Below are 19,435 nucleotides of genomic sequence, written 5' to 3'. Positions count from 1 at the left end.
GGTAAAGAACCTTCACAAAGACAACTATAAAACACTAATTCAAGAAATAAAAGAAGACATGAGGAAATGGAGACACATCCCCTACTCATAGATTGGGAGAATTAACATTATCAAAATGACAATATTCACAAAACATTACATAGATTCAATGCAGTCCCTAAAAGGATACCCATGACATTTTTCAAAGAAATTAATCAAACGCTCCTGAAAGTCATAAGGAACAATAAATACCCACAAATAGCTAAAGCAATCCTTGGAAAAAAGAAGATGGGAGGCATCACCTTCCCCAACTTGAAACTGTACTATAAAGCGGTTGTAATTAAAATGACATGGTAATTGAATAAAGACAGATATGCAGACCAATGAAATAGGATTGAATATCCTGACACAGACCTCAAATATATGACCATTTAATCTTTGATATGGGAGCAAGAAATACCAAGTGGAGCATGGTAAGCCTCTTTAACAAGTGGTGCTGGGAAAACTAGACAGCTATATGCGAAAAAAATAAAGGACTTAGACCTGTATATAATGCCATGTACAAAAATCAGATCAAAATGGATTAAAGACCTCAACATCATATCTGAACCCATAAATTACCATGTGGCAAAACCCTTGACAATATTGAAGCTAAAGGTATCTTCAAAGATGAAATGCCACAGACCAGGCAACTGAAAGCAAAGATATACAAGTGGGACTACATTAAACTAAGAAGCTTCTGCGCCTCAGTGCAGAAATAGTAACCAAGATACAAAGACAGCCTACAGAATGGGAAAGGTTATTCGTCCAATACCCTTCTGATAAAGGGTTAATGTCAAAGCTATGTAATGCACTGGTAGAACTTTACACCAACCACATCAAAAATGGGGAGAGGAAATAACAGAAAGTTCCTCAAAAAAGAAATTAGAATCACCAAAAGGCACATGAAAAAATAATCTTTATCACTAACCATATGAAAATCAAAACAAAAATGAGATATCATCTCATAACACAGAGAATGTTACACATCCAAAAGAACAAAAACAAGTGTTGGTGCAGATGTGGGGAGAAAGGGACTCTAATTCATTGTTGGGGGAAATGCCAACTGGTCCAACCTTTTTTAGAAAGCAATATGGGCATTCCTCTGAGTACTGACGGCAGAGATGAGACGTCAGTACTCATCAATACACTGGCTCGGCTCTTCACTCGCTACCTGTCTGAATGCAAGGTTCCATCTCAATGGAAAACCAGCAGGACCGTACTACTGTTCAAGAAGGGAGACATCCATGACATTGGCAACTATCGCCCGATCTGCCTATTGTCTGTCATCTACAAGTTGTTCACTCGAGTCATCCTGAATAGGATTGGCAGAACACTAGATGAAGGACAACCATGTGAGCAAGCAGGGTTCCGCAAAGGATTCAGCACCATCGACCATATCCACACGATAACCAAACTCATTGAGGTTTCTCGGGAGTTCAAGATGCCGCTCTGCTTAACGTTCATTGATTTAAAGAAGGCCTTTGATTCTGTTGAGACGGAAGCGGTCATTGAAGCCCTAGCCAATCAGGGCATTCAAGCCCAATACATCAGGATCCTCCGTGAGCTGTATTGCGGATTCACTACCAGGATCTCACCATTCTACAAAGAAGTGATCGTTGATGTCAAGAGAGGGGTGCGGCAGGGTGATACCATTTCACCAAAACTCTTCAGTGCCACCCTCGAGAACATCATGCGACGACTGGAATGGGAAGGAATGGGAGTGAAGATAGATGGTCGGCAACTACACCACCTCCGCTTTGCTGATGACATTGTTTTAATAACACCAAACATCAGCCAAGCGGCACAAATGCTGGCCGACTTTGACCGTGAGTGTGGAAAGGTAGGACTACAGCTGAATCTTACGAAGACAATGTTTATGAGAAACAGCCTTGTTCCTGACGCCCCATTCGCTCTCAATGGAACGACCATCTCCGAATGCAACAGCTATGTGTACCTAGGTCGAGAGGTCAACATGACAAATGACCTGGCACCCGAGCTGCGCAGGAGGAAGAGAGCGGCTTGGAACGCCTTCAAGAACGTCGAAGAAATAGCTAAGAGGACGAAGAACCTCCGGCTCCGGGCACATCTCTTTGATTCCACTGTTCTTCCTGCATTAACATATGCCTCAGAGACCTGGGCCCTACGCAAACAAGATGAGAACGCCATTCAGGTCTCCCAAAGAAGAATAGAAAGAGCTATGCTTGGAATATCACGTTTCACTCAAATGAGAGAACGAATCCGGAGTTCTAACATCCGTCGACGATCAAGGATCAGGGACGCTGTCTCATTTGCCAAGGTGTCGAAAATAAGATGGGCTGGTCACGTAATGAGATTTAAAGACGACCGTTGGACTAGAGCTGTTACTGATTGGATTCCACGGGATGTCAAGAGACCGCGTGGCCGCCCACCTACCAGATGGTCAGACTTCTTTGTCAAGGTCATGAACGATCGGTTGAGGCCCTCCATGTTCCCGGAGCGAAGAGATGCCATTGGGCTACACTAGCACGCGACAGGGACAAATGGAGATGTTACTGGCGCCCGCTCGAGCAAATCGCCGACTAACGGGAAGTTAAGTGATTAAGTGATGGGCATTCCTCAAAAAACTAGAAGTTGACCTCCCATTTGACCCAGCAATACCACTTCTGGAATATATCCTGGGGTCCCAGAAACACACAGCAGGAATACCATCTTCACTCCTATGTTCTTTGCAGCACTATTCACAATAGCCAGAATCTGGAAACAATCTGAGTGCCTGAGAACAGATGAATGGATTTAAAAAAAACTATGAAATAACTACACAATAGAATACTATACAGCAGTTTGGAAAAATAAAGCCATGAAATTTTCCTATAAATGGATGGGCATGGAGAGTATCATGCTATGTGAAATGAGCCAGAAAGAGAGGAACAGATACAGAATGACTGTATTCATTTATGATGTATACAAAACAAACAAACAAACACTGTCTTCCCATTGTTCATCAATTTGCTCAAGCGGGCCCAGTAATGTCTTCATTGTGAGACTTATTGTTACTGTGTTTGGCATATTGAATGCTCTTGGTAGTTTGCCAGGCTCTCCAAGAAGGGTGGAAGAATCGAACTCGGCTTGGCCAGGCTGGCTGTGCACAAGGCAAATGCCCTACCGCTGTGCTATACATACATACATACATATACATATACATATATATATATATAATCTTCTACTGTATAGTAGAATATTAATATCAAAGACCAGGAAAAACAGGAACTATGATTGCTCGGTGGTTGGAACTAAACACAAGTATGTGTGGGACAGTGGTTAAGTTAGATAGAGAAGAGGCCAGTTTGCAATAGTAGTTGGAAATTATCACATTGGAGAAGAACTGAGTGTTAAAAGTAGGTAAAGGGATGTATATGATAATATTTCAGTATCTGTATTTCAAACAGGATGTCCAAAAGGAGAGAGAGAAAAAGACAGCGAGACAGAGACAGATAGAGACTGAGATAAAGAAGAAAAGTCCACCATAGAAGCAGGCTGGGGTGCATGGGGTGTGATGCAAGGGAAATGGTATCACTGGTGCTGGTAAATTTACACTTGTGGAAGGGTGGGTGTTGGAACACTGTATGACTGAAACCTAATCACCAAAATAAGTTCTAGGGTATGTAAATGATTTAAAACCTAAAAATAAATAAAGAATGACTTTTAACATTATAGTAGCATCAGTAGCCCCTAATGTTGTACCCAACAGAAACAAACATGTAACATAGATCCATAAATAACAGTGCCTTCTTGGAAGTTGTGGAGACTAGAATCATATGCCAAGGAACCTAAAAGAAGAAATTAGAGTCATGTCTTCTGTAAAATAAGGTTTATATGTCTTCCCAGAAGGCACTAAGTCAAAATGGAGGAAGTAATAGCAACTTTGAATGCAAAGAGAACAATTAGAAATCCCTAGGAACATATAACTAAAGGAAATATAACACCAAAGGATCGTAATAATCTGGAAATCAAATATATACACATGGATATCTATGGTAAATGAAATAGCTATCTTAAACTTAATTAATAAAAATAAAGAATAAAATCATCAAAATTAAGAAAATTGTGCACAAACAATAAAATTAAAAATAATTTTAAGTTCAACAAAATAAAATGGCGATATTATCAGCAAATGACCAAAAAAAAGAGAATCTGTGAGTTTAATATGAACATTAAAATTATGTGCATATTCAAAAAGCCCAGGGAAATTTTTCTGTTTTTGTAAACATCAGGGAAATCCATGAACTGTCATGCCCAACCTGGTAGAATGACAGTCATCCAGACTGAAGAAATACTGATTTTTATTATGTTTTGTTAAGTAATAATCACTTAAAAAAATCACTTAACTTCCCATTAGTCGTCGATTTGCTCGAGCGGGCGCCAGTAACGTCTCCATTTGTCCCTGTCGCGTGCTAGTGTAGCCCAATGGCATCTCTTCTCTCCAGGAACATGAAGGGCCTCAAACCGATTGTTCATGATCTTGACGAAGAAGTCTGACCATCTGGTAGGTGGGCGGCCACGTGGTCTTTTGACATCCCGTGGAATCCAATCAGTAACAGCTCTAGTACAACGGTCGTCCTTAAATCTCATTACGTGACCAGCCCATCTGATTTTCGACACCTTGGCAAATGAGACAGCGTCCCTGATCCTTGATCGTCGACGGATGTCAGAACTCCGGATTCGTTCTCTCATTTGAGTGAAACGTGATATTCCAAGCATAGCTCTTTCTATTCTTCTTTGGGAGACCTGAATAGCATTCTCATCCTGTTTGCGTAGGGCCCAGGTCTCTGAGGCATATGTTAATGCCTCATTAATGTAATTAATGTTACATGTTACAAATTTAAAATACAACTTTAATATTTAAAATGTACATAAAGTAAGCATTCTGAGGAACAGAAAAACAAAAAATTTAAAATAAGATGAATGTCACTTGATAAAACTGTTTAATTAGGTCACTTTGTAATGTTTTTAAGTCCTAAATGGTAAGAACTCCTCAGAGTTATGATTAATGTAAGTCATTGATAATCTTTCTAATGTACTATTATTTGTAATATAGTTTTTAGGTAGAACTGATGGTTTTGCTTTAGTTGCAAACTTTCTCCCTATAAAGTACAGTAAGGTGGGGTAGGGCACAATTTCAAATGGTAAATTCAAAGCAAGTCAGTGGCAAATGAAGTGAAGGTGACTACCATCTTTAAAGTAATCCTTACCCTCATAAATTGTCTTCTTACAGGAAACAGACCTAATCTTGACTTTTAATATATCAATGCACCGATCTTGGTGGATGGAGAATGGACCAGGATGTATGGTGACGTCAGTGACACCCGCCCCTGACTGGGCCCCAGAAGACCATCGCTACATCACGGTCTCAGGTTGTTTTCTGGAGTACCAGTACATAGAAGTGGCTCATAGTTCCCTCCAGATTATTCTCGCAGTAAGTCTTGGACATCAAACTCTTCTTCAAATGCTTCCAGAGTTGTTTGGGTTTTGTGTAAACATCCACAGGGAGAATTGTGCATAATGTATGTCTATTTTGTTTTCCTCATGAATGCAACTTTTATAGGAAATTTGTCAGATTAAAACAAGCTCAGACCTTGACAGAATGTCTTGATTCTCTTGAGCAATCAGTAAATAGGCTTGTGCATCTTCAGCATTTTATGCAGACAATCAAGCCAACCAGTCAGGGTTTGGCTATTTGACTTTTGATGCGTCTTTCCCAAGGATTCTAAAGAGAAGTTCAGAGTTGTTTTATAGCTGACTTTCTAAAATACACAAATCTATAAGATTTTAATATATGTTTCTCTCCACAGCATTTCTTTCTAACTGCGCTGCTAGTTCTGTGAATTCTTTTGTCCATTTGTCCTATCTTCCTCTTATATTTCCCTAAGGCACCATCCTTCATCTTTTATCATCTCCTTTTTTCAAAACAATTTAGCTTTTCTATAAATTCTACCTCTAGACTACTATGCCCTCATTCTTCATAGTATTACACTGATAAAGAACCTTCTATCTACCAGAAACTGTAGAAGTTATAAATAAATCCTTTGACTGTAATTTCATGAAACAAATTTTTAAAGATGTGCTGATGTTATATAAAATATACAATTTTACACTATATTCTTATCACAATAAATAAACACTCTCCTCTCAAGAAAACTTTTATTAAGTGTATATTTTGTAGTATTTATAAATTTATTTATAAATTTAACATTTATTCTATGCATATCTACATTTATTTAACTTGTATGCACAGATTACATATATCTTTCTTGAACTTCATGTTAGAGCTATGATGATGTCTAAAGTCTTAAAATAGTCAACAAATAATAACATCGCATAAAATAGTCAACAAATAATAACATCGCATAATAATATTTTACCTTTTCTGTTATTTGAGAATGATTACTCACGAATCTACGACAACAAGACATACTAGTTATTGATGAGAAAGGAATTAATTAGGTCACATAAAATTCCTCGGAAGTTATAAAAATATGCAAGTGTCTGTATTTGATAGTATAATTTAGTCATGAGATCTTTTAATTGAGATTCACATTCATACATGTATACACATTTTTAAATACATAATTCCCAATACGCTGAGTATGTACTGTAAGTACTTCACATATCTGTGATGAAAAACTACAGAGGATTGTTCTTATGTAAGCTACTCAAGAAACAAGACTTATGTTCACCCCAGTCATTTAGGTTTCATACCCATGAATCGCACAGAGGGAGTATTGACATAAAGGTGCTCCTCCCTGGGAGGGAAGGCTGACTGTTTTCAGTTCATTGTCCAATACTAGTAACAGGGTCTCACAAAATTTAAAAAAGAAAAATAGACCAGTAAGGAGGGAGATTTATAAGTATTTGTATATCAAATAAATTACTTCTACAATATTTGAATTTTGTTCTTGACTAAATAATATTCATTGAATATGTCCAGCCTCACATTCTTCCTAATAAATAAACCCTTACATAACAGTTTTATATTCTAAAACATTGTTTTTGTTATCTGGAAACCAAGAAATATTTGATGAGTAGCAGTTTTATTATTTAAAATACACTTAAATAATTATTGTCCTGTGGGAAAAGTAAAATATTTTGAGATGGGAGATAAAATATCTTCACAAATATGTAAGGGGTATTTTAGATAAAATGTTTTTTGTTGGGACTCAGCTTTTCACTGAACACCAATATTTGAAAAAATCTACTTACATGTTAAGAATGATGAAAAGATATAGTTTATATGTATGGACAGTTCTACTGGAACCATTTTAGAGTTATGGGAATTAATGTGAATATGTATAAACTACATTTACAGCAGTATAAAGCCCTACTTAATTTCTTTTGGCATAAAAGTAATTTTCGAAAAAATACATTTGATGTGAAAGTATGTTTTTTGAAAATATGTCAGTTACTGACATACTTTGAGTCTGGAGAGATAGTACAGCAGATAAGCCTCTTGCCTTGTACATAGTCAACCCAGGTATAATCTGTGGTATGCCATTAAGTCCCACCAAACCTTACCCATCACTGAAAATGACACCAAAACAAACAAAAGCATCCCAAAGAGGAAGTAGCTTTACATAAGTAAAAAACATCTGTAAGAGGCCAAGAATTAGAGCATAAAAATGGATGAAATGTCTCCAGTAGCAGCTGTGACCAATATTTTAAGCTATTGGATCTCATTTATATTTTTTTCTGTCTGTATTATTCTCGATTAAGCAAGTCTGAGCAAGCCATCAAAGGATAAGGTGTCTACCACTTATTTTTCCCCTTGCCTTCCTTCCAGGGAACATTCTTTAACTAACTATGTTGTATCACCAAAAAGTAAATTAGCAATGACAACCCAAGAAGATGCTCAGGAGTTTCTACAATTGATGGTTGGGGTCTTGCTATTGTCTGCTTAGACTTGGGCAAAAAGAATCTTCTATTTAGAAAACTTAGAGATCTTAAGTAGTGTTTTGGGATGGAAATCAAAATGAGACTTATCTCGAACAATTTACTTTGCTCCATTTTGGGGAGGCTTCCAACTAAAGTTTTCTATAACCATACAGATCACTTCTGCTGTCATGATTAAGGGATGAAGTGTTATCTTGAATATCTGCTCCTCCCCATTTTGTGTATTCAAATTATCCCCCTGAGAAGACAATGAATATTTCCTGAGATCTTGTCCCCCTTCTGGCATCCAAATAAAGGACAGAATCCTTGGCCTTGCGGGTGTCACAGTGAAAAATAGAGTGAGGTTCCTCAGGATGTAAACCAGGTGCACACAGACATATGTTAGGTATATGATAGAGAATATGCCTTGTACATTTTATGACTTCATCGCAGCTTCTTCTTCATTCAGTCACCCTTTTGTAATATTAGCTGAAAACTCAGGCTTCTCATTGTCATTCTTTGAAGCTGACCCCCCCTCCAAGATAACTGTATTAGATATGCTTCCACAAAATGCTGCTCTTAGTTACTGTTCTTGATAAACTTCAAACAGCCTTTGAATCTTTTTTCTCCACCTTCATGCCCCTTTTTCTTCCTAGATTCCTGACCACTGTCATGCCATGTCACCCTATTGTTAACTTTTCTGCCAATCAACGATTGCTGATAAATTAGGACTCACAAAACCCAAATTTTCATTGCACATATTTAAGATCTCTCCAGTCTACAAAGGAAGATGTCTATGATATACATATAATTGAGAAAAAGAGCTATTAATCACACAGCCTCCAGCTGAGCAGAAAGTCCTGCCAGAGCAACATAATGTTGAGCCAGGTGTGAGATTTCCAGCTTCCTACTCTTCCAGCAGCATTTTCTTTTACGTAGTATCAGAATAACAGAATACAGGTGCGCAGTTTCAATAAAACCAGAAATAAATAAAAGCCTTATACTTACAAAGCAAATCAAATAAATATGCAGGGGAGAGCCAGGGAGGAGATCAACCAGAGAGACAGTGTTGTTCATATAACAAAAACATTAATCCGATCTCTTCAACTGCATGGTTTATAAAATGTGTTCACAGGAATTAATGGGGGGTTTTTTTGACTGTTGTAACAGTCCTGTGAGAGCAGCAGAACAGGTTAAAAGCCTTTCCCAAAAACCCTTAGCTAGTAAATAAGTAGAATGAATATGCTTACTAGATTTTTTCTGTAACCAAGGACAAGAAGTTATAAAGGCATGCTGGTATTAATAGCTCATCAGTAATGGATTACTGAAGTCCAAATAGTAAGATTTTCTTCAGTTTCAAAGAATACCATGAGCTCAGGTAGAGAAGGGACCACCAAATAAAGGATGCTTGGAGGGCCCCCTTGGGATGGGAGTTATGTGCAGAAGGTAGACTGTAGACCAAACATGATGACCACGTAATGCCTGTATTGCAAATCACAACACCCAAAGGAAGAGAGAGAGTAAAAGGGAATGCCCTGCCACAAGGTGGGGGTGGGGGAGGGTTGGGAGGGATATTGGGAACATTGGTGGTGGAGAATGGGCACTGGTGGAGGAATGAGTACTCTATCATTGTATGACTGAAACATAAGCAAGCACAAAAGTTTATAAGTCTGTAACTGTACCTCACAGTGATTCATTAAAAATTGTTTTAAAAATTTTTTTAAAAAAGAAAAAAAAGATTTTAGCCGAAGAGAAGGACAACATGGAGGGCGGGATCCACAGATCCCGAAGGAAAAAAAAAAAAACAGGTTCCAAAAAGAGCCGAGATCACCGGGAAGTCTCAGATGGGGTATGTACCGCATCCCGCCTCCCCCAGATGGAACCCCGGTGACCAGAAACCTCTACAAGCACAGCTCGAGTATGCGGGAACTAGGACTTTTCCTCAAAAATGCCGGGACTACACCTCCCAGGTAACCTCAGATTCCGGAAGTCACGCCCACAGCCCGCCCCCCCAGCGCCATCTTGACAGCATTTAGCCGAAGAGAAGGACAACATGGAGGGCGGGATCCACAGATCCCGAAGGAAAAAAAAAAAAACAGGTTCCAAAAAGAGCCGAGATCATCGGGAAGTCTCAGATGGGGTAGGTACCGCATCCCGCCTCCCCCAGATGGAACCCCGGTGACCAGAAACCTCTACAAGCACAGCTCGAGTATGCGGGAACTAGGACTTTTCCTCAAAAATGCCGGGACTACACCTCCCAGGTAACCTCAGATTCCGGAAGTCACGCCCACAGCCCGCCCCCCCAGCGCCATCTTGACAGCATTTAGCCGAAGAGAAGGACAACATGGAGGGCGGGATCCACAGATCCCGAAGGAAAAAAAAAAAAAACAGGTTCCAAAAAGAGCCGAGATCATCGGGAAGTCCCAGATGGGGTAGGTACCGCATCCCGCCTCCCCCAGATGGAACCCCGGTGACCAGAAACCTCTACAAGCACAGCTCGAGTATGCGGGAACTAGGACTTTTCCTCAAAAATGCCGGGACTACACCTCCCAGGTAACCTCAGATTCCGGAAGTCACGCCCACAGCCCGCCCCCCCAGCGCCATCTTGACAGCATTTAGCCGAAGAGAAGGACAACATGGAGGGCGGGATCCACAGATCCCGAAGGAAAAAAAAAAAAAACAGGTTCCAAAAAGAGCCGAGATCATCGGGAAGTCTCAGATGGGGTAGGTACCGCATCCCGCCTCCCCCAGATGGAACCCCGGTGACCAGAAACCTCTACAAGCACAGCTCGAGTATGCGGGAACTAGGACTTTTCCTCAAAAATGCCGGGACTACACCTCCCAGGTAACCTCAGATTCCGGAAGTCACGCCCACAGCCCGCCCCCCCAGCGCCATCTTGACAGCATTTAGCCGAAGAGAAGGACAACATGGAGGGCGGGATCCACAGATCCCGAAGGAAAAAAAAAAAAACAGGTTCCAAAAAGAGCCGAGATCATCGGGAAGTCCCAGATGGGGTAGGTACCGCATCCCGCCTCCCCCAGATGGAACCCCGGTGACCAGAAACCTCTACAAGCACAGCTCGAGTATGCGGGAACTAGGACTTTTCCTCAAAAATGCCGGGACTACACCTCCCAGGTAACCTCAGATTCCGGAAGTCACGCCCACAGCCCGCCCCCCCAGCGCCATCTTGACAGCATTTAGCCGAAGAGAAGGACAACATGGAGGGCGGGATCCACAGATCCCGAAGGAAAAAAAAAAAAAACAGGTTCCAAAAAGAGCCGAGATCATCGGGAAGTCTCAGATGGGGTAGGTACCGCATCCCGCCTCCCCCAGATGGAACCCCGGTGACCAGAAACCTCTACAAGCACAGCTCGAGTATGCGGGAACTAGGACTTTTCCTCAAAAATGCCGGGACTACACCTCCCAGGTAACCTCAGATTCCGGAAGTCACGCCCACAGCCCGCCCCCCCAGCGCCATCTTGACAGCATTTAGCCGAAGAGAAGGACAACATGGAGGGCGGGATCCACAGATCCCGAAGGAAAAAAAAAAAAACAGGTTCCAAAAAGAGCCGAGATCATCGGGAAGTCTCAGATGGGGTAGGTACCGCATCCCGCCTCCCCCAGATGGAACCCCGGTGACCAGAAACCTCTACAAGCACAGCTCGAGTATGCGGGAACTAGGACTTTTCCTCAAAACCGCGCGGCCGCGTAAGCGGCCGCGCGACATCTCTCTATATGCAAAGTGATCCATGGGAAGTAAACCACCTAACGTTTCTCTCTGAAAATCATAGTTAAGCTTTGAGCACGCCACAGCCCCAGAAACACAAGTACTTAATGCAGAACCCAGCAGCTTGGAGCAGAAAAGTGAACGGGTTATGTGTTAACCCAGGCCATCAAGTCTGCCAGAGGGGAAAGGGTGTTGGTCCCTTCTGCCCTCCCCCCTCTGGAAAGAAAGGTGGCAGCCACATGGGAGCCTTGTGGACAGCAGGTATGAGCCGGGGGTGCGGGGGCGACTAAAACCTCATGGGAAGGGGGGCGTTCCGGTCCGTCCTTCACGCCCTACCGAGGCCACCAGTTGCCCCCCACGAGTGGCTCTCCAGCACGCCCACAGCCCCAGAAGCACAAGGACTTAATGCAGAACCCAACAGCTTGGAGCAGAAAAGTGAACGGACTATGCGTTAATCCAGGCCATCAAATCTGCTGGAGGGGAAAGGGTGTTGCCCCATTCGCCCTCTCCTCTCTGGAAAGAAAGATGGCGGCCACATGGGAGCCTTGTGGACAGCAGGCATGAGCCGGGGGAGCGGGGGCGACTAAAACCTCATGGGAAGGGGGGCGTTCCGGTCTGTCCTTCACGCCCTACTGAGGCCACCAGTTGCCCCCCACGAGCGGCTCTCCAGCACGGCCACAGCCCCAGAAGCACAAGGACTTAATGCAGAACCCAGCAGCTTGGAGCAGAAAAGTGAAAGGACTATGCGTTAATCCAGGCCATCATGTCTGCCCGGAGGGGAAAGGGTGTTGGTCCCTTCCGCCCTCCTCCCTCTGGAAAGAAAGGTGGCGGCCACATGGGAGCCTTGTGGACAGCAGGTATGAGCCAGGGGTGTGGGGGCGACTAAAACCTCATGGGAAGGGGGGCGTTCCGGTCCGTCCTTCACGCCCTACCGAGGCCACCAGTTGCCCCCCATGAGTGGCTCTCCAGCACGGCCACAGCCCCAGAAACACAAGGATTTAATGCAGAACCCAACAGCTTGGAGCAGAAAAGTGAACGGACTATGCGTTAATCCAGGCCATCAAATCTGCTGGAGGGGAAAGGGTGTTGCCCCATTCGCCCTCTCCTCTCTGGAAAGAAAGATGGCGGCCACATGGGAGCCTTGTGGACAGCAGGCATGAGCCGGGGGAGTGGGGGCGACTAAAACCTCATGGGAAGGGGGGCGTTCCGGTCCGTCCTTCACACCCTACCGAGGCCACAAGTTGCCCCCCATGAGCGGCTCTCCAGCACGGCCACAGCCCCAGAAGCACAAGGACTTAATGCAGAACCCAGCAGCTTGGAGCAGAAAAGTGAAAGGACTATGCGTTAATCCAGGCCATCAAGTCTGCCAGAGGGGAAAGGGTGTTGCCCCATTCGCCCTCTCTTCTCTGGAAAGAAGGATGGCGGCCGCATGGGAGCCTTGTGGACAGCAGGTATGAGCCGGGGGTGTGGGGGCGACTAAAACCTCATGGGAAGGGGGGCGTTCCGGTCCGTCCTTCACGCCCTACCGAGGCCACCAGTTGCCCCCCACGAGTGGCTCTCCAGCACGGCCACAGCCCCAGAAGCACAGGGACTTAATGCAGAACCCGGCAGCTTGGAGCAGAAAAGTGAAAGGACTATGCGTTAATCCAGGCCATCATGTCTGTCCGGAGGGGAAAGGGTGTTGCCCCAGTCGCCTTCTCCTCTCTGGAAAGAAAGATGGCGGCCGCATGGGAGCCTTGTGGACAGCAGGTATGAGCCGGGGGAGTGGGGGGGCGACTAAAACCTCATGGGAAGGGGGGCGTTCCGGTCCGTCCTTCACGCCCTACCGAGGCCACCAGTTGCCCCCCACGAGTGGCTCTCCAGCACGCCCACAGCCCCAGAAGCACAAGGACTTAATGCAGAACCCAACAGCTTGGAGCAGAAAAGTGAACGGACTATGCGTTAATCCAGGCCATCAAATCTGCTGGAGGGGAAAGGGTGTTGCCCCATTCGCCCTCTCCTCTCTGGAAAGAAAGATGGCGGCCACATGGGAGCCTTGTGGACAGCAGGCATGAGCCGGGGGAGCGGGGGCGACTAAAACCTCATGGGAAGGGGGGCGTTCCGGTCTGTCCTTCACGCCCTACTGAGGCCACCAGTTGCCCCCCACGAGCGGCTCTCCAGCACGGCCACAGCCCCAGAAGCACAAGGACTTAATGCAGAACCCAGCAGCTTGGAGCAGAAAAGTGAAAGGACTATGCGTTAATCCAGGCCATCATGTCTGCCCGGAGGGGAAAGGGTGTTGGTCCCTTCCGCCCTCCTCCCTCTGGAAAGAAAGGTGGCGGCCACATGGGAGCCTTGTGGACAGCAGGTATGAGCCAGGGGTGTGGGGGCGACTAAAACCTCATGGGAAGGGGGGCGTTCCGGTCCGTCCTTCACGCCCTACCGAGGCCACCAGTTGCCCCCCATGAGTGGCTCTCCAGCACGGCCACAGCCCCAGAAACACAAGGATTTAATGCAGAACCCAACAGCTTGGAGCAGAAAAGTGAACGGACTATGCGTTAATCCAGGCCATCAAATCTGCTGGAGGGGAAAGGGTGTTGCCCCATTCGCCCTCTCCTCTCTGGAAAGAAAGATGGCGGCCACATGGGAGCCTTGTGGACAGCAGGCATGAGCCGGGGGAGTGGGGGCGACTAAAACCTCATGGGAAGGGGGGCGTTCCGGTCCGTCCTTCACACCCTACCGAGGCCACAAGTTGCCCCCCATGAGCGGCTCTCCAGCACGGCCACAGCCCCAGAAGCACAAGGACTTAATGCAGAACCCAGCAGCTTGGAGCAGAAAAGTGAAAGGACTATGCGTTAATCCAGGCCATCAAGTCTGCCAGAGGGGAAAGGGTGTTGCCCCATTCGCCCTCTCTTCTCTGGAAAGAAGGATGGCGGCCGCATGGGAGCCTTGTGGACAGCAGGTATGAGCCGGGGGTGTGGGGGCGACTAAAACCTCATGGGAAGGGGGGCGTTCCGGTCCGTCCTTCACGCCCTACCGAGGCCACCAGTTGCCCCCCACGAGTGGCTCTCCAGCACGGCCACAGCCCCAGAAGCACAGGGACTTAATGCAGAACCCGGCAGCTTGGAGCAGAAAAGTGAAAGGACTATGCGTTAATCCAGGCCATCATGTCTGTCCGGAGGGGAAAGGGTGTTGCCCCAGTCGCCTTCTCCTCTCTGGAAAGAAAGATGGCGGCCGCATGGGAGCCTTGTGGACAGCAGGTATGAGCCGGGGGAGTGGGGGGGCGACTAAAATCTCATGGGAAGGGGGCGTTTCGGTCCGCCCTTCACGCCCTACCGAGGCCACCAGTTGCCCCCCACTAGCGGCTCTCCAGCACGGCCACGACTCCAGAGCACAGAAACCAATTTCTTAACTATCTGACTTTCAGTATAAATACTTCCAGGGTCAATAAGTAAAATAGCAGAAATCCAAAACCAACATTTAATTCTTGAACCCAGCTGTAGAAAGCAAATCACGTCACAATGCTTTTTCAGCATGTCTGATTTGGGGGGGGGGGTAAACTCTAAATTATAGTGGTGAATCTTTTATTGAAACAATGAATCTAATCAAAGCAGATAGAGTGTTAACTAGAATTCATCTGCCCCACAGGGACTGGGAGGGGTGGGGGGTGGGGTTTTATTGGGGTTCTTCATGGTAAAAAAAAAAGTATTGGTAAAGGGAAATGTGTTTGATATTTGCATGACTGAGACCTAAACCTGAAAGCTTTGTAACCTTTCCCAAGGTGATTCAATAAATAAAAAAAAATTTAAAAAAAAATGCCATGATCGATTTGCTATATCATCCATAAGTGCAGGGAAAGGATATGTATGTACCTAGTATTTTTTTGTGCAGGTAATATTTCACTTCCTGTATAAATGGGATGAAAAGGTAGAGTGTTTTACAAACAAATGTAAATAGATTAATAGTAAGATAATTGTATAATTATGATATTGTAAAATCAAGTATATATTTATAATTAATGTATAATTAATAATATATAAAATATTAAAATTTAATAATATAGCACTGTAGCACTGTCCTCCCATTGTTCATTGATTTGATTGAGCGGGCCCAGTAACGTCTCCATCATGAGACTTGTTGTTACTGTGTTTGGCATATCGAATAGGTCACGGGTAGCTTGCCAGGCTTTGCCATGTGGGCAAGATATTCTTGGTAGCTTGCCAGGCTCTCCGAGAGGGGCGGAGGAATCAAACTCAGGTCAGCCAAGTCGGCTGCATACAAGGCAAACACCCTACCTGCTGTGCTATTGCGCCAGCCCAAAATTAATAATATAAAAAATAAATAAATAAATTATATAAATATAATTCAGTTATATTAAGTAAAAACTTTCTATTTCAATATATAATTCAAAAATAATTTTTACTTTACATAAATATATATCCTCTCTTCTGCCTGGATTTAAAAAAACCAATATTTCTGGGCACTGGTGGAGGGATGGGTACTTGATCATTGTATAACTGAAACCCAAGCACAAAAATTTATAAGTCTATAACTGTACCTCATGGTGTTTCACTAATAAAAAAAAAATTAAATAAAAAAAACTTCAAACAACAATTGCTAAGCTTTATTTTTCTTTGCATTGTTTTACCTCCAACTCATTTCTATAACAAATCAATTATTAATATTTTACTAGTAATGAAATTTATTGTTAAAAATATAAATTTATTACTTGCTCTATATATATGAATTTGACTTAACAACCTTATAGAAATGAGCAGAGAAGTCATTGAAGACTTTAGGAAAGATTGCATACCTAGTACATTGTTCATAGCCTAAAACAGGTTTACTGTCAAATCCATACTTTGGTTCTATCTCTTTTTTATTCAAAAAACTTAGTACTTTTTGGAGTGCGTGAAATAATGGAAATCACTGTTTAACAAACTGGCTAAAAAATCAAAGATAATATATATATATATATATATATATATATATATACCACCAGATGAATGCAACTATTTCCGATTATTCTCACTTAATAAATATTTGCCATTTACCAGTGAAGGATTTTTCAAAAGTTTGAATATCTTTCTTTAAGTTTATTTGGGGGTTTTTACAAATAGAGCCTGGGTATTGCTATGAATATTGCCAGTGTACGTAATGCACATATTGAGTGGGTGGCTTGTAGCTCACAATGCACTTTGACTGCTCCTTAAATCTGGACAAAGATTTCAGTCCTGCTTTTTGCATAGTCCAGATAATGTCTTTTCAAATGGTAAATAAGAAATCTAAGTGGTGGACTTTTAAAAGGATGAGTGGAGAAATCGCATATGATAGGCAGTTTTTGTTCTCTTCAAAAGTACTTCATCTTTGTTCTAAAGAGGAAATGATATAGAACTGAAAATAAAAACTGAGTTTTTTGGTTCCTAATCTAGTGTCCAAGAATGCATAGCAATAGTTTTTCTTAGAACAAAACTGTTGCCTGCAATAGAAAATAAACAGTGCCAAATCCTTTGTTGTTTTTATCCTTTCGTGGTTCAGGAGCTTGCTCTTTATCTTTAATTATTATAAATGCTGCTTCAACTCTTATTTCTCAATATTCAATTATATACAGACCTACTTGTCATAAGGTAGTAAGCCCCAAAGGCAAATGGTATTTTTCTTTCTGTTATATCAGAACCATTTATACAAATATTTATGTGGAGAAACCAAATCCCAGGATAAACATGATTTTTCCCAATCACAAAGTCACTAAAATTGGAAACAAAGGTGGCAAGTGGACTAGGGAATGATAATTCTTGACACAACTGATTATTGAAGACATTTAAACACAGGGGCCAGAACAATAGTGCAGCTGGTAGAGCACTTGTCTTGCACAAGGCCAACCTGAGTGAGATCTTCAGCATCCCATATGTTCCCCTGAGCTTTGCCAAGATTAATTCTTGAATGCAGAGCCAGGAGAAACTCCTGAGTACTGCTGGCTGTCATAACAAAAAAAGCAAGGGAAAAGAAGATATTTAAACACAAGTAACATTCCACAAATTTACTCCAACTGGATTAAACCTTGAGTAGTACAGAATACTAAAAAAATGGTGTTTCTTTCAATGAGCACATGTTTAACTTTTTAATCTATTTTCAATTACTTTAAACAATAACAAAAAACGTGTGTTCATTTGGTGATTTTATATTTTTAAACATATCACATGATCTCTTATCCAAAATGTTAGTTAAACTACAGGTTAAAAAAAAACCCTAATCAGTTTTTATTTCTTCTATTTTATCTTATTCTTTGCAAAATCTTTTGTATACTGGCGAGTAGTTCTGAGTTAAAAAATAAGCAGAGTGCAAAAACTTTAACAGACTCTAAAGTTAAATTAAAACCAATATTTTGGGGGGCTATTTATACTAGTTTTGGTTTGTTTCACTTTGTTATTTATACCTTTGGTAACTACTGGTATTCTTATATCCAAATTTAGAAATGTAAGAAAATTTTCACAGTCTAGAGAAAGCAATCCTTATCTATTAGAGCTAATAACAAACTGTTTTATAATTATTTACCAAATGAGATCTTTAAGAAATTACCTTGAAAACGATAAAGGCTTTTTTCTTCTTAGTTCAGCTTCTTCCACTGTTCTTTCTGCTGTTCATTTTACTGTTCATATTATTTTCCCAAGATAACTCAGTGATGTGAAAAATTAATTAAATCCTACTAAGCTTACTTACCCACAGATAGAAATGTGATTCATAAAACTAGTGTATACTGTTTTGTGTACCAACACAGAGAAAAGTTTTAGCCTATATTACCCATTAGCATGTGAAAATCACATTGAAATTTGAAATATGAATGTGACTATGAAGTGAAATATGTAATGTTGCACTTGTTGCTTTCCACCAAAGCATATCATTTCATATACTAGGATGTTTGTGGGGGCAGAGACATACTATAGCAGCTTGGGCACTCACCTTGCAAACAACTGACCCAGGTTCAATCCCCAGAATCATATTGTCCGCTGAGCCTACCTGGAGTGATCCCTGAGTACAGAGCCAGGAGCAACCCTTAAATACAGCTGGGTGTGACCCCCAAAACAGAAAATCTAGAAAGTTTGGAATTAAAATGTCAGTGTAGGGACTGGAACAATAGCACAGCGGGTAGGGCATTTGCCTTGCACGCGGCCAACATGGGTTCAATTCCCAACATCCCATATGGTCCCCCAAGCACCACCAGGAATGATTCCTGAGTGCGAAGCCAGGAGTAATCCCTGAGCATCGGCTGGGTGTGACCCAAAAACCAAAATAAATAAATAAATAAATAAATAGAATGTCAGTGTATTTAAGATGATAATGAATTCATATTACAGTCTATAACAAATCACCATTAATTGGGTTTTCTTTAGTGATTCAAGTAAAAATCATGTAAGTATTGTACAGTCAACTATGTGTAATCCTATTTCTTACAAATAATTTTATAATCATTAATTATTTTATAGAGAAATAGCAAAGTGTACTGAAAATTTATATTTCAGAAGTAAATAGGTAAAGTATGTAAAAAATATTCTAGTCCTTATTTAGTCATAATCAATTTTTTATTAAAAATATTTTCCAGAAGTTAGTCTTTGATGACAATTTTCATAAGATCTTCTTAAAAACTGTGATAGAATAATAATAGTAAAAATGTGTTTGTGTTTTTGAATAGCAACATAGCATTCTCAAAGGAAGGATGTAAAGATGATTCATAATGACAGCTATAATATGAGGGATAATTTCTTGTTTAGCATGTTATACTTAGTGAAAAGGAACAAGAATATGGG

At 42.1% G+C, this 19,435-nt stretch overlaps 1 protein-coding gene across 4 annotated transcripts in view; it reads left to right on the top strand.

The window, feature by feature from the left end:
• Positions 1–5,270: 5,270 nt before the first annotated feature.
• The window catches only part of LOC130034382 (sodium/potassium-transporting ATPase subunit beta-1-interacting protein 2), a 211,010-nt gene continuing 196,845 nt past the window's right edge, over positions 5,271–19,435 (top strand). For all 4 annotated transcript variants that reach the window (XM_056125886.1, XM_056125888.1, XM_056125885.1 and 1 more), the window contains exon 1: positions 5,271–5,473. In XM_056125886.1, coding sequence (XP_055981861.1) covers positions 5,306–5,473 — 168 coding nt within the window. In that variant the 5' untranslated portion in view covers positions 5,271–5,305. The remainder of the gene's footprint in view (positions 5,474–19,435) is intronic.

The sequence above is a fragment of the Sorex fumeus genome, unplaced genomic scaffold, assembly GCF_029834395.1.
Source record: "Sorex fumeus unplaced genomic scaffold, SorFum_2.1 ptg000061l, whole genome shotgun sequence".
Taxonomy (NCBI): Eukaryota; Metazoa; Chordata; class Mammalia; order Eulipotyphla; family Soricidae; genus Sorex; species Sorex fumeus.
Note: the sequence above shows the minus strand (reverse complement) of the source record. Positions and strands in the feature narration are given on the sequence as shown.